Below are 21,318 nucleotides of genomic sequence, written 5' to 3' on the forward strand. Positions count from 1 at the left end.
GTCATATTTATTTTGTATTTATTCTGGTCCGCTTTGGAACCAGCGCCTTCAGTTTGTCTATTAAACAATCTACACTGATCTATTGTCTCTGTCGCTTGCTTTGGATTCCTAAAGCAAGCGACCTTTTCATCGCTGGGGTGCTCTAGTTTCCCCCAGTGTTTATTTGGTCCAGGGATAACGATGGGCAAACCATTAAAATGTCTAATCCCCTCCACTTTTAAATTTAGAGCGCAAAACAAATTAATAACTACTGTAGTCCTTAAATCAGATGTAAAGAATAATAACTTGGTGGTTTGCATGGGAACATGTGAAATTTGGGTTCGGAGTTTAGCAAGCATCATGGTGCTTGATTTGCTTTGGCTGGCTGAATAAAATGATGTGGCGGCCCGGATTTGGCCCCCGGGCCTTGACTTTGACATTGGTGTTTTAATTGTAAAGTGTCCTTGGCTGCTTTGATGACTATGATGACATATTTATGAATATGATGTTTGGCAAGAAAAACTAATAAATTAATAATAAAATATTTATCGTTGGTTTTGTTGTAATATCCAAACAGCATGTCTTTGTAGTGAAATATGAACTGAGAAGTGATTTTACTTTGAACATATTTGACAGTGTTTCCAGAAGCGAGTAGTTTCGGTGTCGTCGACGCCAGGAGCATTCCCCTCCCCTCCTGTCTCTTCCTCCGCTGCTCCTTGGAGCGGGCACCTCCCTTCCTGGCTCTCCTGACTCACGCACCTGTTCCCCATTTCCTTAATTGTGCCTTCTGGCTATAAAAGCCACCCCTACCGTTCAGTTGTTGTCGGTGTATTCCAGGAAGTTCCCTGTCACCCCTCCGCACGCAGGGCTGTTTTTTGTCGTTTCCCTCTACCTTGCCTTATTTTCTGTTCATGCCATATGTGTCTCAGTAAAGACTTTTGGAATCACTGTCTCCACCGTATATTTTGGATCCGACCTTAACCACTTTCCGTCGTCCCTCGAGTCCTGTAACCACTCCTCGAGCGGACGTGACATTCGGGACAAGTCCAGAAGAGGTGAGTTGCAGTTTCAGGCTCAGCTTCACAAAATGTACAAGATATATCCTGTAAAGACCGATTCTTATGTTCAACAGGATAGCAACGGTGCAAAACTTTGTAGGTTATTTCTTTGTTTGTTTGTGATGAAAAAATTATATGGGAGGGTCCAAACCTTTTCCCATGGGATATTTGGGACATACGTTTTCCAGTGATGAACAATGTAAGGAACCGTCACAAAAGATTTTTGAAACAAATGTCTAATTGCACGGTTCCGATTTCGAGCAATTGATGAGAAACAGTTTCCCCAGGGTGGTTTCTGTCACTGGAATTGGCGGTGGTCTGTCAGGCGTAGCGGAGTGACCCTTGAACAGGCTTATGATACCACTTGGGATGGCATCCATAACGATGGCAAAGTCCTTAGGGGTCACAGGGATTTGATGCGTATTGAGAAACTCAGAATAGTTCATTAAATTATTGTTTGTGTTAAAAAGTTGCTTTACATAAATGATACCCAAGTAAATCCATCTCGACAAAAACAGTGATTTGTTTTTGTACAAAATATGATAGTTATTCCAGATCATACATGAATGTGGAGAGAAAGAATGGTTATACATTAGGCACCAGGCTAATAAAACTTTGATATTTATTATAATTATAATAATAATTACATTTCAGCAAGAAAGACAGACCACCAAGTCAGGAAAACATGGATTTTGGAATGAAATTCCACATTGCATCAGGGCTACACAGATAATTAGCAGCCAGTTAATCTTAAACGTATATATATGATAAATGAACCCTCTGCTTTTCGTGTACATATACCATCAAGTCTGCTAACTTGGTGAAGAAAGAAATGGTTATTGGTGTCCTGAGCTGACTCATATGGCTCACTGGAGACTCAGTGAGAGAAATGTTTGAGCCCGCCGCGGAGAGCAGAGTTGGGGGGTGTCATGATCTGGTTGGCGACCAACGGGGGGCGCTGTCGGCCCCGCCTGCACCTGCACAGGTGCTGGTCGTCCCGATCAGATTGGCGACCAGCGGGTAGCGACGTCAGCCCTGCCGGCAGCCTCGCAGGTGCTGGTCGTTATAATCAATGACATTTAAAAGGACACCTGGCACGATCATCCGGTGCCGATTCATTGTTTGTTTGCTGCTTGGTTGCAGCATGCATTGTGTACGTGTTTGTTTAACCTTGGCGGACTTTTACACTTGGTTTTCTTTTGCTACTTTGTATTTTTTCCATTCAGATCATTTTGATGTTTTACATTTTGTTCCTGCTGACTTTATTTTAATACAATTTGTCAAACAACCTCCTGCTCCCTCCTGCCTGCTTTTTGGGATCCGAACCCGCCATCACCACCTCGCAAAACGTGACAGGGGGCAGCGCCGTGGAAAGCAGTAGCAGATAAGTTGTTGCAAGCCGGTAACTCCGCTCCGGAGACATGGGTCGAAAAGCCCCCTGGTGTTCATGATTTGATTAATGATGATGATTTGGTTTTGTCTGGGGCAGTGGTAAAACCAAGTTAAGTGCATGTGGGCATGCGCACAGGCATGGAAAATTCAGACAGAAAAATACACTAGCTTGGAGCATGAAACGTTGAAATTAAGAGGAGAAGTTGATAAAGTTAGAGAATCAGATGTTACAAACCAAAATAACATTGCTGGAGTGCAAAAAGGCTAATTTACAGCAGATGTGTCAGAAGGTTGTTGCCAGCACTAGGCATGTTACTCGAGAAGGCTATTGCTAGCAGGAGGCATGTTACTCGCAAGCAGAGGAAAAATCTCAGGGGCGATGAGGAGAAAATATACAAGGACTGATCACCCTTGTCTCTGTGTGTCGGTGCCTGTGTGAGTCATTGTGTTGGCATGCGGGTCTGTGAGTAAAGCTTCGAGCTTGACTGTCTGTGAGTGAAGCGCCAGTTGTTTTCAGCCGTGAGCGCATCTGAGTGTGATTGGAATTGCGATAACGTGTTGTAATTCATGTAATATACAGTGGGATTCAAACAGCAGACTTTTGTAGATGCAATATGCAAGTTCTCCTCACCCGATCGAGGGTTGAAGAAGGAGAAACCACAAATGTAAATTTGAATTGCTGTCCTACTGAACGAACCCAGTTATAGAGTCCGCCCTATGCGTTGAAGAACTGGACCAAATTCATTGAAGCAATAAAAAAGGGGGGGGGGGTAGCGCGATGCGCGTTTCGGGCCACAGCTTTCAGGCAGTATTTAGGGGCGCCCCGAATGTATAGAAGTTGACAACACGCTTGTTTCTGACGGACGTGTTGGAATGTGGTCAATCCTACTCGGACATTCAAAATCAAACTGCCTTCGATCTGAGGTGCCGAAATAACGTTGATGAATTAATGATATAATTGTGTTTATTAAAAGAGGTGAATAACCTTATTCTGAAAGAGATGCTGGCTGAATTAAAACGTTATTAAAATATAAAGATTGGGCGAAGGGCAAATTTAGCATATTATGGCCATATGGTTGGAAGCAAGAGAAGTGCCGGAAGGCAAGAAAACTGCCAAAATTATTTTGACACGGACCGCATTTTTGTACAGAGGAAAATGCGGGTTGGGTCCGTAAAAAGTCCCAAAGTATCGGTTTTTAGATTTCAGGGTAGGGGTAATGTGAGTTAGAATTTTACAGGAAAGAGAGAGACAAAAATCATATTCGTAATGGATGGCATTCTATTGGAATGTGTGTTGTGTAGAATTGTGATTGATATTGATACATGTAGAAGGATTATGATGGTTCGAGAAAATATGGTCTAAACTGAAGCAAACAATACGATGAATAGTTAGAAATTATTTTTGGGTATGTGGGAAGGTATGTTATTTGTGATTTGCCCTTTTAATCTGGAATGTTTTTGTATATTGTTGATTTTTGACTGCCTCGCTTGGGCAGCTAATATAGCAAAAAAGACAAGGTCTATAATTCATCATTGCCTCAGTGGGAAGAAATGTGAAGACGGGATGCTTTGGTAAAGTTAAAGTGTAAAAACAATGATGTTTTGAGGTTTGAATTAATGTGTTGCATTTGAAAATTGATGATGTGAAAACTGCCATTGAAACGTGTGATAAATGTCAACATCAGAAGATTGAGGGTTCAATTTGTTGGGGAAAAAAACGACTGGTTGATATAGACCAGGGATGTCAAAGATACGACCCGCGGGCCAGAACCGGCCCCCAAGCAGGTTAGATCAGGCCCGCGGGATACTAATTTAGAAGTGGAAAAAATGCACGAACGACATGGAGTTCATATTTTTTAATGAGGTGCAATTCAAGGATTGGCCACTTGAGCCAGAGTGGTGTTTTTTCAACGGCGGTTTCAACACCCTCATTCGCCAAAATGTCATTATCCGAACGGAGAAAAATAGATAAGGAGTGTAGAATTTTCAATGAAAAATGGACCACATCTTTTTTTTTATTGCGTGGGAAACCTTTGTGTTTGCTGTGTCACGCCGGGGAGTGGATGTTGAGGCTGCTGGTGGGACGCCCGGCGGAAGGGGCGTGCCATCTGAACCGTGTTGTTGAGTCTTTACGTAGGGGCATAAAGGTGACAGTTTGTGTCTAGCGTAATTACTCATAAGGGGAAATATTGTAATCTGCTGTGTATTCTATCATTAAACGTATGGGAAATGTTGTGAACTGCTGTGCATTCTATCATTAAACGTCACTGATTATATATATATATATATATATATATATATATATATATATATATATATATATATATATATATATATATATATATATATATATATATAGCGCCATAAGCACCATTTTGATTGGATGATCTTGATTTAGGTCCCGTTGATGCCGAAACATGTAAACGCCCCCTTTTGAATAAGTGGACGAGTAAAAAATCCACTTGAATGGTCAGAAGGATTCGCCTTTGTGGAGAGAACAGGTTCTAATTTGATAGATTTTAATTTGCAATGAAACAAGACCATCAATGTAACAGTCGAAAGTCGAAGTCAGTCGCACTATGACAAGCTCCCCAAGTCATATTTCCTGTTTTTTCATGCGCCAGTTTGAAGCATTTTTGCTCCACCTTTCATCATTAATGTTAAAGGACAACCAAGGTCACTTTTTTGTTTCCTAACTGACATCAGAAAAACGTTTTATAGAATCTAAAATACCCAAAACAGTATGCAACGCAGTATGATATTTTATTCAAATGCAAAACACCAATAAAATGACTTAAAGCACAGGTGTCAAAGTCAAGGCCCGCGGGCCAAATCCGGCCCGCCACATCCTTTTTTTCGGCCCGCGAAAGCAAATCAAATTCCATGATGATTGATAAAATCTGAGCCAAAATTTCATATTTTTGGATGTCAACCACAATAAAACTCATTATTCTCGACTTCAGATTTGAAAACGAGTTATTCGTTAATTTGCTCTGTTGGTAATATTTGAAGGGATTTAAACATTCTAATGGGTTCCCCAAATTCATAACGGCCCTCGAGAGGAAACCACAACTACAATGTCGCCCGCGGCAAAAAATGACTTTGACACCCCTGACTTAAAGTGTCCAAAAATGCAAAAAATTGAGCTGCGAATTGGGCATTTTCAGAAAGTCCCGCCCCCAGTTCTTGCATTGCTGGAGAATCAAAACAATGGCTTCAGATTCGGATAATATGCATTCTTGTTGCAGATCCAGTTATGATAATGATTCACATAATTCTGAAGAAGTCATTTTGAGGCAAACGGGCGGGGGGAATGTCTCACCCAAAAAAAGGCAATAAAATGGCCACTGAGATGTGAGGAATGAATCAGCCCGTTTCCACAGGCTGATATATTCTTTCAATTGAGCTTGCACTCCCTCTGCTGGCGGCTTTTGGATGTAACACACGGTTAAAAAAAAAAAAAAAAAAAACAGTACAGCAAAATACATTGACGTGATGGAAAGACGCGACAATGCGGCTTTTTTACGGTCAGGAGGCAGTCCTTTTCTGACGTCACGTGAGTACTCGTCACCAACTCAAAAACAAGACTTCCTGAATGTTCAGTGCGAGTCTTAAAACGTAAAATATAGCTATATGTGGTGGAAAAAGCCCAGTAGAAGTCATTTGAAGCCATTTTACAAATTATGGACACAACTTGTCTGGAGACGTCGGTTGTCCTTTCATGAAGTTGCACGAGATGAGCAAGGGCACATCCGTAAACAAGTACAGTGTGTCGATGAGAAGGTTTCTTCAGCCGTCATCTATACAAATTTGAAGGTTTCGGACGTTTCGCCTCCTATCCAAGAGGCTTCGTCAGCGAACTAAAATCTGACTGGTCTTATCGGCCCTATTTATATAACCCTAATGTCTAGACATGGCGGCGCCGGACACAGCTATGATAGGTCCCTACTCTCAGGTTGGGGGGAGGAGAGGACCACTTCCTGTGGCCCCACTGATTGTTCCTACATTCCTGACTAACGACTGGCCTATTTACCCCACTCCCACCGGTATCACCTCATCAGCATTATGAATGTTGCCTAACCTGTTTTGCCTAAGCAGGCTAATGTATGAACGATCCAAATTGAACCTCACCCCACCAGACCGGTTTAATGAAGGATTTTGTTGTTTTATAAGAATCGCTTCTTTTACCCCCCTTTCAAACCATCTATGTTCTTTCGCTAAGATTTTAACCTCATTTTCGTCAAATAAGTGGTTGCTAGCACAGTGTACAGTGTAGTAGTACAGTGTGTTTTATCTGATGACTGTGAACCTCATTCAAAAAAGTGGAGCTGTCAAAACATATTGGTACACGTAGCGGGCAAATGAAGTTCTCCTCGCGCGATCAAAAGATATTTCTTTCCATTTTATTTGGTAATTAATAAATGTCTACTTGGTGAACCTGATAGTGCCTTATGAGCGGAGTGGAATCTTTTTTCGCAGTTCACGTTTCGCACGGATTGTAAACGTCAAGCACCATTGTTGAATTGAATGAGCACACTAGATAAATGAACAGGAGATAGAAACAGCCTCTTGGATTTAGGTGCTTTGTTGGACTGGAGGTGCGTTCGGTTTTTTCCCTCTTCACCAGAACGAATTTTATTATACTAGATGGGAAATATGTTGTGTTCGATACCCCTTTAATTACAGAAATCAAAATTTACGATCGCTGTACAAATGACGAAAGATTTAATGACAAAAGGCGTAGTTTTTATTTTGCTCTCTCATGTTAGTGGTGGAGCAGTGCTTGCATTTATAGTTTAGCATCAGTGGCGGTTTACTCTGCACTCTTTGACTTCAGGATATTTCAAACCATCACAACATTGCATTTGTCCAACAGTTTACAAAGATAATGCTCCAGAGATGCATAGGATTATTTTCAATGAGGGAGAAACGAGTACCATCCCGAGAGGTGTTTTTTGAAGCTCTTCTTGGCGAAAAAATATAAAACCCTCGCAAATACACATTGGTTTGTTTTTGTGTGTCCAACCTGCTTTTTTAACTGGGTTGCTGTACATTAGGGGTCTCCAAAGTCGGTCTACGAGGGCCGCTGTCCTGCCTGTTTTCCAGCTCTCCGAGGAGCAACACATCTGATTCAAATGATCAGCTCATCAGGTAGCTCTGAAGCAGCATAAAAATGGTCCTGATGATTTGAATCAGGTGCTTTGCTCCTGGGAGAGCCGGAAAACAGGCAGGACAGCGGCCCTCGAGGACTGACTTTAGAGACCCCTGCTCACATTATACATGTGAGTGTATCTGTGACACCCCATTTAAAATCAGTTGATTGACAGGTAAAATATTCAAACAGACTCAGTTGGGGTGGAAGAGTCAGCCACGAGTAGAAATGTCTCTTCAAAATAAATCGACCGGTTTTACTTAGCAATTTGTATTTCAAGCATTTACAGCAGCACGGACTTTTACTTATTTGCCTAAATTGTTAATTATAATGAAGTTATTCTTCGACAATTGTACAATGAAATTTCCGTTGATTTGATCAATTGTGTCACTCAAGAGTCTGTGCCGCTTATTTTTTTTCAAAAGCATTGAACATTTATTGGAATTGTGGTAATTTCCCTGGATGTCATTACTTTACACACAAGCTGGTAAACAAACACCACAAAAAGCAAAAAAGAAACGATTAAAAATTGAACAAATATGTGACAGCTACCTCTTAGGCATTCAACCACTGGTAACACAAACATTAATTCTTATAACTTAATTAAGCACATTGTATCACATTTTCCCCGTCAGGATGAATAAAGTATATCAGTTTGTCTGTCTGTATATCAGTTTGTCTGTCATTGGTATTATTGCGTTCAATGTTATAAACACTGACGGACAGTCTTCTTAATTTGGGATTCATTGCAAACTAACATACTAATCACAAAAAATGTCAATTTCACAATTGGTAGTCCTTTGTGTTTTAGTGAGAATATCAGTCATAATGGAGGAAGAACCAGAGAGAACTAAACGCTGGGAAGGTGGTTATGAGAGGACATGGTAAGACCTACATTAGGAGACAATTTTTAAATAGTTTTTCATGCATCTTTATTTTTTATCTATTTATTTATTTTAATCCAGGGAAATTTTGAAAGAAGATGAATCAGGATCACTCAAAGCCACAGTTGAAGAGATACTGTTCCAGTCCAAACGAGACCGGTATGTTGTTGAGTGCCACTCACCTACCACAGTTTTATTCCAATATCAAAATGTTTTTTTAACATTTGAGAATGAACTTTTGCATGACTCAGTGTTTCTGTAAATTTTGCTGGGTGGTCATCATTCAGTCCATCATTATGTCATTCTGTCATTGTTCTTTTAACGACTGTTTTGTCATCCCTAATTTACATTTTGTCACCGCTATTTTAAGACTGTCCAAAAAAAAAATCACCTAGGTAGAAACACAATTTCATTAATTTATAAACAATTTTAACACAAAAGAAACAAAAAACACTACTCAATTTCGCTCTCCCATTTGTTCGTTCATTCATCTTCCTGACCGCTTTATCAGAATCAGAATCAGACTCATCTTTATTGCCAAGTATGTAGAACACACAAGGAATTTGTTTCCGGTCGAACACACTGCACTAGTATCATCATCAAAACAAATTGCAAAGAGGCACTATACAGTTCAATTTGGGCTACTGTTCAAAGAGTTAATGGCTTGGGGGAAGCAGGGAGTGCTGGAGTCAATCCCAGCTGTCTTCGGGCACAAGGCAGGGGACACCTTGAATTGGTTGCCAGCCAATCACAGGGTACATAGAGACAAATAAAATGTTGGTGGCATATATATATATATATATATATATATATATATATATATATATATATATATATGTGTATATATATATATATATGTGTATATATGTATATATGTGTATGTATGTATGTGTGTATATATATATTTCTATATATATATATGTGTGTGTATCCCAAATATTAATTTCTGATAGGAAACCATTAAAATGAGAATAATCCGTTCCCAGGTCTCCATAAAATATAATTTTCAACTAAATAAGCCTTAAAATTACACACAATATAACCTATTCTATGTATAATAAATGTGCTACTGTATTGTAATGAAAGAAATGCACTGTATATAATAGTCAAGTCATTCACCTTTGTGATGGTCGATGGCTTAATGGAATGAGGTCGAGGGAATTGCTGTTTGGAAGGAGTCACATTCCATAAGGACTGTAATTTAAGAAATAAACTGTACCGTATAATAAAGTCGTTTTATTTACCTTTGTGATGGTCGCTGATGGCTTGATGGGATGGGGTGGGTGGGAGGCGGGGCCAGGTGGTGGTGGTGGGGGGGGGAGTTACTGTATCAGAATCAGAATCATCTTTATGTGTGTCTGTATGTGTATATGTACTGTTGGTAACTCAACATCCAGTGTGGCTTCTTCTGAAAGTCTTATCATTTTTGCTGACTAAAAACTCGTTCATATTTCTCAATGATCTCCTTCTTCTTCTCGACTATAATTTTGTTTTGTGTCTTCTTCGGCTGAACACGGGCCTGTGGTGGGGTCTTTTTTGGTCCCATAAGAGCAAAAGTATCTGTGATAAATCCTTGAAGACGAACGACGTGTGCACTCAGAGAAAGGGGGTGTGGAAAGGTAGGCCGGCTGTGGCTCTGTTCGGTTGTGGGGTTTGGTGTTCTTCCACCGAAAATTACTCCGCCAGCCATGGTGGGGCAGCGTTCCATGTGTATACCGAAAAGTAGTGCGTATGCCAAGGTTTAATTTTCATAAATTTAATGTTCGTAAACCAAAATGTTCGAAAGGCAAGGTGTTCGTAAACCGAGGTCCCACTGTATATAGCTGTATATGTATACGTTTTTTAGCGATGAAAAGGTTTCTTCAGCCATCATCTTTTATTTACTCACAAGGACATTAAAGAGAAACAACTAGCCTTTTTGAATTGTAAAGTAATTATTAAAGGGGACAGAGCGCTAACAACAGAAGTCTTTCGGAAGGCCACGCACACTGACCAAGACTTACTTTTTGAATCTAACCAGTAGGAGTTATCAGTACAGTCCAACATAGGGCTAAACTAATACCAACAAGCATCAATGGTAGAGAAAAGGAGTCAAAACATGTCAAGAGAGCACTCACAGACTGTGGTTACCTTCAGTGGTCTTTTAACAAATGTCAAAAGAAAAGAATAGGGAATTAAACCAAAAATCCTGAAGATACCAAAAGGAGATGAGTAGCAGTACCTTCCATTTCAAGGGTTTGAAAAACTACTAAGGTTCCTTTGGCAACACAAAATTCCTACTTATTTTAACCGATAAATATCTTAAGACAAAAATGTGTGCATCCAAAAGATAGGCTGCCAAATGAAAAACAAAGTAATGTAGTTTATTCAATACATTGTAAAATGAAGATTGTAAAGAGCAATACATTGGAGAGACTAAACAAATTCTAAATAAAAGACTATCAACGTCGCAGGGATAATACGAGTGGACCTCAAACTGCAGTACACATGCACCTAAAACCTAGCAACCACTCATTTGACGACAATGAGGTTAAAATCTTAGCTAAAGAAAATAGATGGTTTGAAAGAGGAGTAAATGAAGCTACAGCGATACCTTGGGTTCCCAGATCGTGTGTGTGTAAGGCGAAAAGTGTGTATTGCAAACATTAATATCCCATAGGAAACCATTGACCAAATGAGAATAATCCGTTCCCAGGTCCCCATAAAACATTATTTCCTACTAAATAAGCCTTAAAACTACATAAAATATACCTTATTTTATGTATAATAAATATGCTATGGTATTGTAATTAAAGAAATAAACTACTGTATAATCCAAGAAAAGGTTTCTTCAGTCGTAAGCTTTGGCAGCTTTATCGTCACAACTGGCTGCCTCACCATGACGAATGATACTTAAAATCCCTGTACAACGCTTAAAGTTCTCGAACAATCCGTGGCAAGCCTTGGAATCATCAATGGATGACGAACTTCCAGGTTGCCTCTTGACAACGTCCAAGTGAAGTTGCCATGCTTTCTCGGCGATAATTTTACCTAGTTCTTCATCAATTGGGTTCTGTTTAGCTGGGTCTATAGCTTTTTTCATAAATGGACCACTCCTGTGCGACTGAGAACTTACACAGACTTTTTGCATAACGTTTCTCAAGGAACTCTGGGTTGTACATCTTGCAAGTTGTGATATTGCAACAGATGTAGGCAGACACACTAGAAAGTTCATTAATAGCTTGTTCCCTTGCTGGTCTCTTCTCTTCAAATTGTACAGATGGCTTGTGCAGGTTATTTGTGGAGCCTGGTTGATGGGATATTTTCACTTTGCAGTCTACACTCTGCCTTTGAACTATCAAAATATTTGAAACAAGTCCAAATTTGTTTTCTATCCATGTTCTCACCTTTTCACTTTTGTATTTTCTTTGTTCATGTGCTCACTCACTTCCTCCTCCTCACTGCTGCATGTTTCCTGCTGTGTGTCTCCACCCTCCTCTACTACGGATCTTGACCAATCATGTGAGGGTTAAACCGAATACTGGGGGGCGGCGACTAGAGGTCCAAAAAAGTAAGCTGCCATTTCCAGCTTCTTGTTAGCAGCGGGCTCTCTTCATTCACTTCGGAGATCCAGCTCCGAGAACTGGCTCGTTCGCGAATGTCATTGTGACGCTCCATGTGTTTCCCAAAAAATAGTTTGTATGCCAAGATTATATTCTCAAGAATTTGACATTTGTAAGGCGAAAACTCACTAAAGCATTCCTAAGCCAAGGTATCACTGTATTTTTATAAAACAGCAAAACCCTTCACTAAATCGCCATGATGGTGTGAGGTTTCATTTGGATCGTGCTTACAACAGACCTCTTAGATCGTTACCATAACCATAATCAGTCAGGAATAAAAGAAGTAATCGGTGTAGCCTCCGGAAATAGTCCTCTGCTACCCCCAACGTTGGGGCAGGGACCTATCAAAGCAGTGGTCTCACACCTCCACTTTTGGACATTCGGGATATATATATATATATATATATATATATATATATATATATATATATATATATATATATATACACACACACACACATACAGGCCAGTGCTCCCAGCCCAAAAAAGTGTGTGTGTGTGTGAGTGGCAGGGAGTAGTCCTCTGCTCCCCCCAACCTGAGAGCAGGTACCTATCATAGCAAAGTCCGGCACCGCCATGTCTGGACAGTAGGGATAAACTACCAGTGAGACTTTAGTTTTCTGACGAAGTTTCTTGGATGAGAAGCAAAACATCCAACACCTTCAAAGAAGTACAGATGACGGCTGAAGAAACCTTTTCATCGATGGACCACTCCTGTACGACTGAGATCTTACACAGACGTAAAACTTTGTTCATGTCATTCGTTGAAGGTGAGACTTATAGTCAGTTGCACTATATAGTCGTACCATGTGGTACCACGAGGAAAGCGAAACACGACACTCAACACCCTTTTTATTTTCCAGCAGCCTATGCATTTTGTTTTTCTACTTTCATTCCTTTCATCACTTTGCTGCTGTGAAATGTAAATTTCTCCACTGTGAGACTAATAAAGGCAAATCCAATCCAATCCAAAAGCACAGACCCAAATCCAATTTGACAATCATCGATCTGTAACTTGAAAGAACACCAGAGTGCCTCAAAATTCACCTAGCACGGTTTCAACCAGATGAACCCGCGTGAGTCTTTAGGGTTAGTAAGGTTTTGACCAAAAGCACAATGGTATCCTGCACTGCCCAGGATGCGTCCCAGTTCTTTCTTTGTGGATTTTTGCAAAAATTGTCACTCCCTGCATCATTGTAACACTGGACAAAAACCCTGACCTACAAAGTTGCTGCAGAGGCAAAGTTTGGGCTTCCTTGTGAATCGACCCCAGATAAAAGCGTGGGAAAGTGGAAGGATGGATAATTGAAGTGGTATTTATTTTAATTATATCCAATTTCTTTCTTGACAGGGTAATAAAAAGCACTGGCCAAATAAGACTTGGAATGGTGAGTTAACCCCTTCCACAACAATTAAAAAAAGTTCCTTTTTCAGACCATTTTTTAAAAAATTTCGGTTCAATATAGCAGTGATTTGCAACCACTGTGCCGCGGTACACTCGTGTGCCATGAGAGATCGTCAGGTGTGCCGTGAGAAACTATCTAATGCCCCTCTTTCAAATGTAAAATTTTACAAACATTCATAATTTTCTGACAATATTATGTCATTGTCCTGTGTCCGTGCTGAAAAGACTGGGCGGGTAATAATGGGTTTAACGATATCGTACTTCCCTGATTCATGGCTTTTCAGGATGTTGATGGCAGAGGATGGTTAAATCAGCAGGAAGCCAGGTGTTGGACAAAATAAGTTAGTTTAATCTTGAAGACAGCCGGGGCATCGCGGTATAGGAGGAGGAGGAGAAGGAAGGAGAGAGAGAGAGAGAGAGAGATAGAGACGCGGACTGGGAGAGCATTTATATGATGGACGGGGTGCGACGCAAGGGAATGTGACGTAATGGGATGTGACATCATGTAAGGGAAGGCAAGATGTGACTTATCAGGAAGTCCAAAACGTAAACAAAGATTAGAAAGAGGCTTAAAGATGTTCGTATAGCGAATTACCCCAACATATCCCCCTGTCACAAAAATCTAACATTGGTGGAGGTGACCAGAAAGAAGAAAGGAAAAAAAAAAAAAGAAATTCACAATGGAAACAATCTCAAATTAAAGTCATGTCATTCGCTACAACAGTCAAATCTTCATGGTATCCTGGTTGGTGATCACCAAGAGGACGAGGAGTAACGAAATTGTTTGTAGCATTGGTCGCAAGCAGGCCCCAGGGTGAGCTGGTGAATGGGAAAGAGGGTGTGATCTGTCGACGCGGCTTCAGTGACGTGCATCGGGAATATTCTTGACGAACGATGTCCTCGCGAATTCAGACGAAGCTTGTGGCTGCTAAGACTGCTAGCAGCTCCGCAACTGGTCCATCCCACGTTGGTGTGGTCCACGTCATCCTCTTCAGACCACCGTCCTGTGGAGAACAAAAGAAGACTTGTGCCAGGTCACGTTGAAAGGATGGTTTCATTCTACACATCACACTTTCTTGGCGTTTCTTTCCCTATTAAATTCTGTCTCATCGTTTAGGCTCTGCAATGCATTCTCTCACAGAAATGGCAGTAAATCATTGTTAGATGTTAGTTGGTTAGTACATGTTAGTGAGTCTGCATTTCTGGAGGGCACAAATTTCTTGGGGAATGACGTTCCAGCCAACATCACCCATTAGCAAAAGTGAAAATTTTGGTAATGATGATCTGAGCTATCGTCACTCCCCCCTGTTGAGACAAGTCTCCACTTGCCAACTGGTAATGTGTTTGCGTGGAAAACACGATCCATCTTTGACATTGCACAGATTATCAATTTATATAAAACCATTTGTCAATCATTGTTCCAAAATTTTGGAGGCCAAATCTTGGCATGTCTCTCAACACCCGAATGGGAACTAATTCATGTGGCCTGTACCACGAAAATTTTGTATGTCGAGCACAGCTTCTCCTGCTGTTACCCCTCTGCTGGCACCCAAGCAAGTCATATCTGCAAATATTTTTTGGGGGTAGACATGTGCATGTCTCCACATTGTTTGGGTGGAGGACAGCCTTCTACAATTCTTTAGCACAAGTCGACATGGTCAGCAACATTATGGCAATCTGCGTAAATGGTCATCATACTCACATTTTGTCATTCAGTTGGAGGGCACCAGTTAACAGTCAGTTTCGCTTCTGCATAGGAAGGGCATCCTTCCGCGCAACCCAGCTTCATCTCCGGTCACCCTGGCACGGATTCCCCGGGAGTTCTCCCCTTCTGAAGAATCTCCTTCTCCCAATTCTGAAAGAAGCTGGTTAGCGTGGAAGCCCTATACAATATAATATCTGATTCCGCCTGAATCTCTGACTGACATCGGTGCCCACTCAACTCATTTGCCAATTTCACTCTTACCAACCCGAACGGCAAGAAATGAAAAATAAGTCAATTCATAATAATAATAATTCATAATCAAATTAATCTCAACAGGTTACCCTGCCTTTTTTGTCGTAACTATAAACTACTTTTGAACTGACAAATGTCATCACTCTGCGCAAAGGCAGCCAGAAAAAGTCAGTCAAAGTCAGCTTTATTGTCAAATATGCTAATATGCATGACATACAGCACAGATGAAATTAATGTCCTCTCGGACCCAGCGTGCAAGGCATGCAAGGCACTTATAACGTGGCTAAAAAGACATAAAATTGACAACAGACAATACATACAGTAATTTCTGAATGTAAAGTGAGGTAGTGTCGTCGGGAAAGTGAGGTAGTGACATATGTAAAGTGAGGAAGTGACGTATATAAAGTGATGTAATGTAGTAATGCAAAAACAAACAACAAGAAAGGGTTGAAGTGAGGTCTTGCAGAAAAAAATGAGAAAGAACAGAAAAAATAGCGCTCAGGATGATAGTACAGCATGTGGGAAGGGGCAGGCTGTGGTAGGGCTGGGAGGGGGTTGAGTCTCCGGACTGCCTGGTGGCAGAAACTGTCCTTGAGCCTGCTGGTCTTGGCTCGGAGACTCCGCAGTCTCCTACCCGATGGCAGCAGGCTGAAGAGGCTGTGGGAGGGGTGGGTGGGATCGCCAGCGATCCTGATGGCTCTGCGGGTGAGGCGGGTGTTGTAAATGTCCTGAAGGGGGGGGGGGGGGGGCGAGACACCGATGATCTTCTCAGCTGTCCTCACGATGCGCTGCAGGACACTGTGCAGGCGCCGCACCACACAGTGATACAGCTGGTCAGGATGCTCTCGATGGTACCGCGGTAGAAGGAGGTCGTGATGGGGGTCGGGGCTCCAACTCTTTTGAGCTTGCGGAGGGAGTACAGGTGCTGGTGGGATCTCTTGGCCAGTGATGCCGTGTTGTGGCCCCAGGACAGGTCTTCGGATATGTGCACTCCCAGGAACTTGGTGCTGCTCACTCTACTGCAGCACCGTTGATGGTTAGTGGAGCATGCTGGGGGCGCACTCTCCTGAAGTCCACAACAATCTCCTTCGTTTTCTCCACATTCAGACGGAGATTGTTGTCCTTGCACCACGTGGCCAGGCGGGTGACCTCGCCCCTGTAGGCTGTCTCCTCACCGTTGTTGATGAGGCCCACCACAGTCGTGTCATCCGCAAACTTTATGAAGAGGTTGTAGCTGAGTGATGATGGTGAGCAGTCATGCGTGAGAAGAGTGAAGAGTAGGGGGGCCCCTGTGTTCAGCGTGATGGTGCTGGAAGTGTTGTCTCCAACTCTGACTGCCTGCGGTCTCCCCGTCAGGAAGTCCAGCAGCCAGTTGCACAGGGAGGTGCTGATCCCCCCAGTTTGCTCAGTTTGTCGGTGAGCTGTTGGGGGATGATTGTGTTGAAAGCTGAGCTGAAGTCGATGAACAGCATTCTGATGTAGGAGTCTCTGGTCTCCAGGTGGGTGAGCGCTGTGTGGAGAGCAGTGGAGATGGCATCATCGGTCGAGCGGTTGGGCCGACATGCAAACTGGAAAGGGTCATGGTTGGGGGGGAGGGCAGCCTTTATATGTTTCATAACTAGCCACTCGAAGCACTTCATGAGGATGGGAGTGAGTGCGACCGGGCGGTAGTCATTGTGGCAGGTGGGGGATGACTTCTTAGGGACCGGGATAATGGTGGTGGCTTTGAGGCACGTGGCCACAACAGCCTGGCTCAGAGAGGTGTTGAAGATGTCCGTGAAGACATCCGTGAGCTCCTCAGCGCAGTCTCTCAGAACACGGCCAGGAATGCCGTCTGGCTTTTCTTGCGTTGGTCCCTCTGAGGGATCGCCTCGCGCTGTCCTGGGACAGTGTCAGCACCTGTTCGCCGGGAGGTGGTGGGGTCTTCTGTGCTGGAGTGCTGTTGTCTGGCTCGAAGCGGGCGAAGAAGTCATTCAGCTGGTTCAGCAGAGTGATGGTGTTCTCGCAAGTCTGTGGAGAGGGCTTGTAGTCTGTGATTGTCTGTATCCCACGCCACAGGTTCCTGGTGTCTCTGCTGTCCCGGAAGTGGTTGTGATCCTCCTGGAGTGCTGTCTCTTGGCAATCCTGATGCCACGTGACAGGTTGGTCCTGGCTGTCCTCAGGCCCTGCTCATCGCCAGCTTTGTAGGCAGCGTTCCGAGCCCTAAGGAGCCTGTGGACTTCACCCGTCAGCCATGGCTTCTGGTTGCCCCGGATGGTGACAGATCTGGTGACAGTCACGTCATCCATGCACTTCCTCATGTAGGAGATAACAGAGTCTGTGTACTCTTGGAGGTCTGTGGTGTTGTTGTAGGTGGCTGCTTGTCTGAACATGTTCCAGTCTGTGTTGGAGAAGCAGTCTTTGAGTGCCTCTGACAACCCTTCAGGCCACACCCTTATCTGCTTCTTGACTGGTTTGACGACTTTTACAAGTGGCCTGTATGCGGTCATTAACATGATAGTGGAGTGGTCCGAAGCTCCTAGGTGGGGGAGGGGGTAGGCTTTGTAGGCTCCTTTGTGTGTGGTGAAAACATTGTCCAGAATGTTCTTACCTCTTGTCGGAAAGTTAATGTGTCCATGGAGTTATGGATACACGCTTTTCGGGTTGGCATGGTTGAAATCGCCAGCCAGGATAAGGAAAGCATCTGGGTGGGCTGTTTGTTGCTCGCTGATGTGCTGGTAGAGTTCATTCAATGCCGCATTCCTGTTGTTAATTGAGCTCGGGGGGATGTAAACTGCTACCAGTTCAGTTAAAAATACATCTGCTGATGCACAAACTTGGACACATCATCAGTGTTGATTCCTAGAATCACTGGGTGTTTCGGGTCTTTCAACAGACACTCTCCTCCAGGCGATCCGGCCGGGGTTTGCAAGTCCCCGGCCTGTGTCCAAGTGGCATGCTACTGCTCCACTGCCCCCACGGCTCTCCCCTCCTCAACCAGAGCCATCTAGTGGCTCTTTCTGCTGCCTCCACGTTGTTGCCTATGGCTCTTCTGCGGTTTGCACCTGTTATGCCCAGTGTGCCATAGGCTTTGCTCAGGGAGTGGCTGGCAAATCCCCGACTGCCCACCTCCACCGGCATACACCTCGACCTCCACCCGTTTCTCCGACATTCCTCCACCAGCTCCTGGTACTTCTCCCTCTTCCTTTCCTGAGCCTCCTCCATCCTCTCCTCCCAGGGAACCGTCAGCTCCAGCAAGAAGAGTTGCTTTGTGGCCTCAGAGACCAAGATGATGTCAGGTCTCAACCTGGTCTGGGTGATGTGTGCTGGAAACTTCAGTTGCCTTTCCAGGTCAACTGTCATCACCCAGTCTCGGGCCATGGAGAGCAAACCAGCAGAGCGGTTGCTTGATGTATTCAACTTTTGTCCTTCTTTAACAAAGTGAATGGTCTTCGCAGTGGCTCGGGTGTAACGGCTTGCCGCAATCCCCTTGCTGATTGCTTCAGCGATGGATTTGAGGACCTGGTCGTGCCTCCACCGATACCGACCCTCACCCAGGGCCTTGGGGCAGCTGCTCAAGATGTGTTCCAGAGTCCCAACCTTGGAACACAGGGGGCATGCTGGTGTTTCTGTGGTGCCCCAAGTGCAGAGATTAGATGGGCTTGGAAGGACATCGTACACCACCTGAATCAAGAATTTGATCCTCTGTGGGTTCCATGACCAGATGTCCTTCCAGGTGACGCGGCGCTCCATCGCCTGCTCCCACTTCATCCTGGCGCCCTGCTGCCGCATGGCCACTGCTCTGCTGGTTCGTTCTTCCCCGACTGCAGCTTGGACCTCCTCCTGCACCAGCCTCTGCCTCTCCCTCGCGCTGGCAGAGTCATAGCGGGTCGCTGTTCGGCTCCCCAGTCCAGCTCTACCTTGCGCCACTGCTCCAACAATGGTCCTGTGCCTCAGTCGAGTTTCTGCACGATCAACTGCCTCGGCTGCCCTCCAATTCCTCCCAGTCCTCACAACGATCCCTGCCCCGGACACTTTGGCATCTCTGGATCCAGAGTACTGCAGATGTTCCCGTGCCCGTGCTACGATGAATTCCTCCCTGACTGAGCTGAAGGGGAGCCTGAGCTTGTTGGTTTTCCCGTACAGCCCAATGCTACTTAGGCTGCGGGGCAGTCCCAGCCATCTGCGCAGGTAGCTGCTCACTCTTTGCTCAAAACCTTCCACCACGGTCATGGGGACCTCGTAGATTAGCAGCGGCCAGAGGATTCTTGGGAGGATCCCATGCTGGTAGACCCAGGCCTTGAATCTTTCCGGGAGCCCAGACTTGTCCACTGTTTTTAACCAGCCCTCCAGTTCAGCGCTGGTTGCTTTGATGGACTCGCTGTCATTCAAGCTGCAGTTGAAGACCTTGCCAAGGCTCTTCACTGGCTTCTCAGACACTGAGGGGATCTGGTGTTGTACCAGCCTGAAACGGAACTTGTCTGTGACTTTCCCCCTCTTTAGAACCAAGGACCTGGACTTTGCGGGTTTGAAGCTCATGCGTGCCCACGCCATGATACGCTCCAACCCTTGGAGGATCCACCTGGCTCCTGGTACAGCTGTTGTTGTCACTGTGAGGTCGTCCATAAAGGCTCTGATGGGAGGTTGCCTTACTCCAGACTTGCTAAGAGGGCCCCTGCATTCTGGTTCAGCTGCCTTGACCAGCATGCCCATAGCCAGTGCGAATAGGATGACTGAGATGGTGCACCCAGTGATTATGCCTACTTCCAGCTGGTGCCAGTGAGATGTCAGCTGGCTAGTGGAGACTCTCAAGCTGAACTTGCTGTAATAATCCAGGATGAGGTCTTTCACCTTCCGGGGTACATGATACTTCACCAGTGCAACCTCCACCAGTTTGTGGGGTATGGAGCCATAGGCATTGGTGAGGTCCAGCCATAATACTGCCAGGTCACCTCTACTTTCTCTTGTCTCTCTGATGAGCTGGGTTACCACGCCTGTGTGCTCCAGGCAACCAGGAACGCCCGGTACTCCTCCCTTCTGCACTGACGTATCGATGTACTTGTTGCTCAAGAGGAAGCTGGAGAGTCTTTTGGCTACAATGCTGAAGAAGGTCTTGCTCTCCACACTCAGCAGGGAGATGACACGAAACTGGTCGATGTTCTCAGACCTCTCGTCTTTGGGTATGTATACTCCCTCCGCATACCTCCATGTCTGGGGGATCTTTCCTCTCCTCCAGATCACCTTCAGGGCCCTCCAAAGCCGATGTAAGAGCTTTGGGCAGTTTTTATATACCTTGTACGGTACTCCGCTTGGGCCTGGTGCTGAGCTCGACCTTGCTCTCCGCACCACTTCCACCACTTCACTTAGGCAAGGCTCCTTGAGGTTGAAGTCTGATGTAAGCTCTGGTGGTGTTGTCAGTGCATCGCATGGACCAAGCGGTTGTTTCCTGCTAGGGTCACTGTACGTAGCCTTGAGGTGGTTGTTGATGGCCTCCTTAGAGCAGGTAAGGTGACCAGCCCTCTTCTGACCAAGAAGCTGCCTGGTCAACTTGAAAGGATTGGCCAGAAAAGCTGTTCCCTTTCTGGCTCTCTCTTTCCGCCTTCTTCTGTGGAACTCTGCCCTCCTCGAGGTCAAGAGTTGTTTCCTGAGGATTGCTCTCAGGTCCGCTAGGCCAGCTCTCTCAACTTCCCTTGCGATCTTATACTGCCTCTTCAACAGCTTCAACTCTTCCCTCAGGCTCTGGATTTTCCTTGCTCTGCGGCATGGAGCATAGGCCGTTGGCGTGGGCTTTGGTGCCTGAGTTCCAAATCGCTCAGCCGCGATGTTCACTATGAGGGTGGTCATAGTTCTCAGCCGCTGGTCCACATCCCCCTTGGATGTCGCTTCCAGAACCTTGTCCACGTCCTCATC

The 21,318-nt window shown here is 44.4% G+C and overlaps 1 protein-coding gene across 5 annotated transcripts in view; it reads left to right on the forward strand.

Annotated features, from left to right (window-relative positions):
• Nucleotides 1-6,946: 6,946 nt before the first annotated feature.
• Nucleotides 6,947-21,318, forward strand: part of gtf2h2 (general transcription factor IIH, polypeptide 2) — an 88,540-nt gene continuing 74,168 nt past the window's right edge. For 4 of the 5 annotated variants that reach the window (XR_016114779.1, XM_088995117.1, XM_088995120.1 and 1 more), the window contains exons 1-4: nt 6,947-7,027; nt 8,393-8,465; nt 8,547-8,624; nt 13,419-13,455. Coding sequence is in view for 3 of the 5 variants with exons in the window: in XM_088995117.1 (XP_088851243.1) it covers nt 8,410-8,465; nt 8,547-8,624; nt 13,419-13,455 (171 nt within the window). In the remaining 2 variants the exon portion in view is untranslated. Of the gene's footprint in view, nt 7,028-8,392; nt 8,466-8,546; nt 8,625-13,418; nt 13,456-21,318 lie in introns of those variants that run through there. The other variant, XR_016114780.1, reaches the window with a different exon arrangement.

Source organism: Hippocampus bargibanti, linkage group LG04 (genome assembly GCF_051943395.1).
Source record: "Hippocampus bargibanti isolate YZ-2025 linkage group LG04, ASM5194339v1, whole genome shotgun sequence".
NCBI lineage: Eukaryota > Metazoa > Chordata > Actinopteri > Syngnathiformes > Syngnathidae > Hippocampus > Hippocampus bargibanti.